Genomic DNA, 6,650 nt, shown 5'->3' on the forward strand with positions numbered 1-6,650 from the left:
GTCCCAGTTCGAGCGAGGTCGAATTGTCAAATTCAACAGGAACACTGCCAACAACAGTTCCATTTTCGGAAGATTTTCCAATAAGCCTACGGATAAGATCAGTACCAGCAGTAATATTACCCCACTGATCGCTACCACCAATTTGCACACTGACACCTTCTTTTTCATACAAATGCACAAAATCATAACCTTGTAAAAGCTGATATGTAAACTCAGCGTAACTCATCCCTTGCTCTGCATTCTCCAATCTTTTCTTCACACTTTCCTTAGACATCATAGTCCCAACTCTTGCATACCTCCCCACATTCCTCAGAAAATCTAAAAACTTCACATCCTTCCACCAATCATAATTATTCAAAATTTTCACCTCTCCGGCATCTTCACAAACATCTGGTGGGCAAACCAAAATCTTCTTAATAATACCTCCAATGCCAGATATATTCTTCTCAAGTGTCACTAAATCAAGCTCGGGTCGCTCCAAACTCTTCCCAGATGGGTCACCGATCCGACCCGTAGCGCCACCAATTAGCGCAACAGCATTATGCCCACAACGTAAAAACCAAGAAAGCACAATTATACCCAAAAGGTTACCAAGGTGTAAGCTTTCGGCAGTCGGATCAAACCCGCAATACACTTTCAATGGACCCAAGTTCGGGTCGGAGCAAACGGAGCGGAGAGAGTCGCTGGTCACTGATTCCAGTAACCCTCTTTCTTCAAGAATTTGTAGAACATTGGGTCCGGTTTTCTCATTCGGGTTTTGCAATTTTTCGGTTCGTCGATTTTCTTGGGATATCAATTGGGTAGACGAATAGCAAAAGGGGCGATGGGAAAATTTGTGGTTATTGGGGAGAAAAAGGCAAGTGGGTAGTGAGAGTTTTGTAAAGAAAGAGGGAGCGAAAGGACTTTGAGTAGTAGTGTTGAAAAGAAAAGTTCGGAGGCTAGAGTTAATGGCGCCGGCGGCAACCATTTTCCGGTAGTTTTGCAGTTTTATCTGCTTGGGTTACAGTTTAACGGGAAACACAGAGTTCTTGGAAATTGTTTCAATTTATTTTGTAGTTTTCGCTATTTAACTATATAATAATAAGTGAGTGTTTTGGTACGACGAAGGGTAGTTCCGTAATAACATCATTTTTTATGGCCATTTTGGTGCTTGCATTTCAACCTTTTGTGTCCCTGCTTACTGATACGTGTTTCATTTGTTGGATACAACTGGATTGCACTCCCCGGATGTGGCCATTTCTTCTAGCTTCTGCTTCTTCTTCATCACTCTCTGTTTCTTCTTCTTTTTCTTTTTCAGTTCCTTCCTTCGTTCTTCACATATGGTCATTCTTATGTTCTTGTTCTGTTGAGAACTTTGTGTTTTGTATTTTTTATATTTGTAAATTCCTTGTCGGATGCAACTGAACGGCCATCTCTAACTCTAGAAGTTTCTTCTCTATCTTTATCTTCATTTTCCTTCATACCTATCCCTTATGGTTTTCATTGCAAAAGTTCTCCGTTTTGGTTGAAGTTTGTCTATGGCGTCTACTGTATTTTTTAATTTTGGTAAAAAAAAATTCCTTCACCTGTTTCTTGATTTATAGGGATTTGGTGCGTATTTGTTAAATTTTCTTTAGGACTCTCTTGCTGGGATCTAAAGATGCATGTATGTTTGCTAGGTTTCGGAATTAACAAAAGGCCTATTTTTGGTCAGAAAATTAATTCCCTCATCATGTTCTTTTTCATCTACTGAAAATCAATGTTTTGGTTTTCCCCTTTCTAATTTGTAATTTTTGTTGTTCAAAGGATTGTACGCATGCAGATTTTCTCATAAAATTGCTAATGGTTGACAGTAATTTGTTGGACCTTTGAAATAATTTCCTTATCAAGTGCTGACCAAAAAACCTTACTACTTCTCAAACAACAATCTTCTGCCCCAGAACTTTAGTTGCCTATTAGTGTTCCAATAAATTGAGCCGAATCTGAGCCCTTTGCTAAATCGCACTCTTTCATATGAAGAATCTAAAATTACCGCTTTTCAGTTCCTGTTCGGTTTTGACTCAAACATTTCTGGAGAGAGTTGCAGACGAGCCCGTTGATTCACTCCGCTGAGGTTAGTTTATGCTCTAATTTTCGACCTTTTAGTTTTGTGGTCTCTTCTTTGTTAATTTTCTATTTTGAATGGTTTTTAGTGTTTGTTCAAACTGCTTTGTTGGATTTTTGTATAGTAATAGTGTTGCATGCATTTATTCTTGACTTTGTGGGTTATGATATCTGTTGGTTTTTGGTTCTTCTTCTTTGCTCCGTTGCATTAATTTGCAAGTTCTTACGGATCCTTCTACTTCCATTTGTTGAAGAAAATGCATTTACTATGTCGGGCTTGGTGTATTTGCTCTAGCAGCGGAAATTCATGGATGGTAAGGACATTTACCTTCCTCATTTCATCTGGCATTTGTCCGTCCATCCTGAAAAAGGAATTTACTGCAATCTTTTGGTTGTGAGATGATGAATTATCCTTTATTGGTAGTATCTAATGTCACTTAACCAAGATAGGAACAAGGTTACAGAAGTACAATCTTGGATTATACCACGAAGATCGTTGTGAACTTTTTGTTTGCACCTTATTGGTAAGTCAATTTAATTTTTTCGATGATGTTTCATTTCTGTATGAATTGTTCAAACTCAGTATGTTACTATTTTCCATAACATTGGTGGGTTTGGAGCTTGACTCTTGGTACTTTAGGGGGTTACCTTGATTTTTTCAGGCAAATTATTCTATTTAAACGACACTAATTGCCAGTGTTGTAATTTTTGGTTATGTAGCTTGATTATTATGAATCAAAGGTGTAACTAATATTGCATTGTTGGAATGGTAATGGATTATTATCATAACATTTGTATCTTGTTTCTCTTCCAGGTCCAAACAATATGCATTAAGAACTTTAAGATAACTTAATTTGATGGATGGATTATTGGACGAATATTCTTCTTTATTAATGATTACATTTGGTCTAGAAATGAACATTGATCAGCATGCAATTTTAACAAAACTTATTTTTGTGTTAGGTTTACATAAAAGTTATCTCAATATAACTAATGCAATTTCAACAGAACTTTTTTCTTGTTATGCATACATAAAGTTATGCCAAAATAGCTAAATGAGTATTGTTTCAGATACTATGGCCAGTAGTTCGTCATATGGGATATTTACTACAAATTCTTTGCGTAAACAATTCTTATATGTAACATTTTCCCCCTTTTTACTGTCAAAATATAATCTCTGAATGTACTAGCACTAGAATTAGACGTGAGTATCATAGTTTGTAGGCTAAATCAATAGTTTACACGACTAAATATGTTGATAGAAGTTAGAGTTATCTAATGCGTTTTAACACTCTTAGGTTCCTTATATTTCTCAAATGACCTAAACTCCGTACTGTTTAATGATAATATTGATGTATAGCGGACTTTGAGTAGTGCTCCTTTTAATAGGTTTGAGGAAGGCTTATTGAATTACTTGCAATTTAATGCCTGAGATAGGACATCTATTACTTACAATTTAATACCTGAGATAGGACATCTATCCCCTGATAGGAGAAAGCTTCCGAACAACGTTATGGTGAATATTTATGAACCAAAGAGGCTGTTGTTTCATTTTCGATGTTGCAGAATTATAGCGACTGAAGTGACTACCTTGCTTCCTGATGCTAAAACTGAAGTTGAAAAAGCAAAGTTCTTGAGCTTAGAACTTATATTGACCCATTAAGATGTATTTTCTCACCTTTCTCCTTCTGTAGCTTGCTGAATAATGGCTTAAGCTTATCCACCTTTGTAGATAATGGTCTTATCGCTACACACTTTGTTATGGGTAGATCGAAGTAACAAGATTTTGTATATACACGGTAAACCCCATGTAATGTGACTTTAAAGTCTATGATTCAGGATATATACACTTATGTTATTATGTCTCTGTTAGCTTTTGATTTATCCAGCTAAACTTTTGAATGTTCTAATAAATATTTCCTTGTCTCCACGTCACTGATGACACTATTACAATCTAAATGCTGAAAAAGGCTTTTTCTTCTTGCAAATATATTTATTTTCAGTTGAGAAGGACTCTTTCTTATTTGCTGAATTTTTTTCTGTTTCATAAATTTCCTACTTTAGGCTTATTTTTCTTTCTATGGGGGACATGAAGTTGACATAGACTCTGCTTTAGGAGGCTAGCCAAATAATGTTATGTTTCTGCTTGACTCTTTACTTGTGTATCGTTCTCCTTTGGCTTCTCTCAAATAAGAGAAACTATTTACTGTTATCTTACTTGAATAGCCAACTGGTATGAAATTGGGGTTTTGAGTTCAATATTTTTTCTGACAAACCTTTGTCGGCTCATAAACTGGAGTACGAACGATCATAGTACGGCCCCTCATCTAATATAAACTTAATGTGAAGATTAGGGATCATTCCTCCATGATAATATGTGAGTAATATTGCTTTTGTCATTGTTTGATAATCCGTGTCTTATTATTATTATTGTAAATATCTATCTTCCTGTACTTGATCATTGTTTGGTCACATTTATTAAGGCTTTTGACTTACTATGCATGATCATTGTTTGGTCATAGCTATTATTTTTTGGCAGATTCTAAATGCAGAAGTGGGGTTAAGAATGGTGAAATAACATGCAAAAAGATGATAGTTTGGGCAAGATGCATCTTGCTAGAGTGTGTACAGATGGAAACTTAGTGGTAAGGTGGAAGGATCCTGTAGCGAGGATATTCCTAGCTAGATTATACATTTTTAGAGTTTGTATCGTATGAGTAGCATAGCACCAGTCATCATCTTCAGATTTCAACTTAGGAAAAGCGCCTTTAATGTGATAAATGTTCTGGTAGCTATTGAATGGACTACTATATTTTCACACTTTTCCCATTGGAAACTCTCTTATTGGATTTCAAGTTGAAGTAGGATTTTGCGGAGGTGTTACAAGGTTTTCTTTTGCATTTTGGTGGGGCCGAGTGTGTGTACTGTATAGGTTGAACCCCTTGTGTTGCTATAAATATTTACCTGTCAATATCATAAATTGTAGTCTATTACAAAATATTTACCCAAGAGTTCATCAAGTTAACTGTATTTAAGTTAAATTTCTATTTTACTTTAGCATATAACTGATGATTCCTTTGCATAAATCATTTTGGCAGGAGATCAATATGGTATTGGTGCTGTAGAAGGCAAGGAGTGCACCAATGCTGGGGTAAGGACGGTTTGTAGCTTATCTCACCACAAAAGTCATGAGGTATTCTATTATCCTACGATTGACATTTTTATTAGTCAGTGGTGATTAAGTTAGTACTCTAAGGCTACTGATGGTAAAATTTCTCCTTATAGGCTGAAACTTATAGAGACTACTTGGGAAAAAGTTGAATGTTTTTTTTATACCAATTTGCCCTTAAAATATATATAGCATCAGGTTAGGATCCTATGGTATTTTCGTTGGAGTAAGAGGTACAATTGAAGCTTTAAAAATTTCTCAAAATGTATTGTTCAGCATCTCCAATATTTTCTTCTTAAAAATATTGATTAAAAACCATATTTTCTTAAAAAAGAAATTCTGTTGACTCACGTTTGTAATTACCATAGAGCCTTCCAAATTTGAAATTTTACCCTTTATCTCTCTTATCTCCAATTTTTTGATTTTTAATGTGATGCGTAACATCATTATGTTGTTTTCTAATTTTTTGTTCCTCTGGAAGGTTGCTTTTACATAAATATGATCAAGAAAGTTCTGCTTATTGTCCAATATATAATAGTTATCCTCCAAGTTACTGTATGATGCCCAAAATTTTATAATAAAAACATTCTTCAAGTTGCACCATTTAGCTAATTGACTTAATTAACTTTGTTTCAGAGAAGCAGTGGAAAGCATTCTCTAGATTGATTGAGCATTACCTGGTTCGACTTGCATCAACCGTTGAAACTATTTAGTTTTTGTAATCTACTTTGGAGTTTTTCCATTTGTAATCCGACTTCAAACTATTTAGTTTTTGTAATCCGTTGAATGATGGAAGCATACTGTTAAAATATTATGGTATAGCCAGTTTTCACACTGGTCAATGAAAAATAGCCAGCGTTTATCAAGTCAATGAAAAATAGCCACTATTTTGCTGTAACAGGGACCGGTCCAGTATAATATACGGGAGTTCTGGTGCATTTGTGTACGAACTCTAGCATATTATGCTGGACCGGTATACTTTGCTAACTCCTGTAAAATTTGCGGGAGACTGGAGCACCAGTGCTCCAAACTCCAGTATATTATACTGGACAATTATACTTGCTGGAACTCCCGTAAAATTTGCGGGAGTTCAAGCATACTTATGCTGGAACTCCCGTAAAATTTGCGGGCGTATTTTTCCGGATTTTGAACAGTGCTTTCGCTCAGATTTAAAGTGGTTAAATTTCGATGACTTTTGAAACTTCTATTTTTCAACGACTAGTGGTAAATCTGGCTATTTTTGAATTTCTCCCAAGCATACTCTGTCAAACATTTTATTTTGGTAATCATTTATTTGTACAATGAGCACAAACGATGTCAGGCATAGGCCCAAGCATAGCAGCACGGGCACTGACCATCTAGTTAATTTGTTAAGTAATAGTCGTTGGGAGGATCAATA

The 6,650-nt window shown here is 35.5% G+C and overlaps 1 protein-coding gene and 1 long non-coding RNA gene across 7 annotated transcripts in view; one reads left to right on the plus strand and one right to left on the minus strand.

Annotated features, from left to right (window-relative positions):
- Positions 1-1,048, minus strand: part of LOC109242823 (tyrosine--tRNA ligase, chloroplastic/mitochondrial-like) — a gene marked incomplete in the record, with an annotated part of 2,044 nt that extends 996 nt beyond the window's left edge. The window contains 1 exon segment of the mRNA XM_019409683.1: positions 34-1,048. Within this exon segment, the coding sequence (XP_019265228.1) occupies positions 34-967 (934 nt within the window).
- A 118-nt stretch (positions 1,049-1,166) lies between these two features.
- Positions 1,167-6,117, plus strand: LOC109242824. 6 transcript variants are annotated; one of them, XR_002070448.1, is made up of 6 exons: positions 1,168-2,092; positions 2,337-2,396; positions 2,533-2,606; positions 4,605-4,727; positions 5,181-5,275; positions 5,888-6,117. It is a non-coding gene; the product is annotated as an uncharacterized LOC109242824 (long non-coding RNA). The 6 variants fall into 6 exon arrangements; XR_002070449.1 differs by having other exon boundaries at positions 1,169-2,092; positions 4,622-4,727; XR_002070445.1 differs by having other exon boundaries at positions 1,167-2,092; positions 2,337-2,606.
- Positions 6,118-6,650: the final 533 nt, after the last annotated feature.

This window comes from Nicotiana attenuata, unplaced genomic scaffold, assembly GCF_001879085.1.
Source record: "Nicotiana attenuata strain UT unplaced genomic scaffold, NIATTr2, whole genome shotgun sequence".
Classification (NCBI taxonomy): Eukaryota; Viridiplantae; Streptophyta; class Magnoliopsida; order Solanales; family Solanaceae; genus Nicotiana; species Nicotiana attenuata.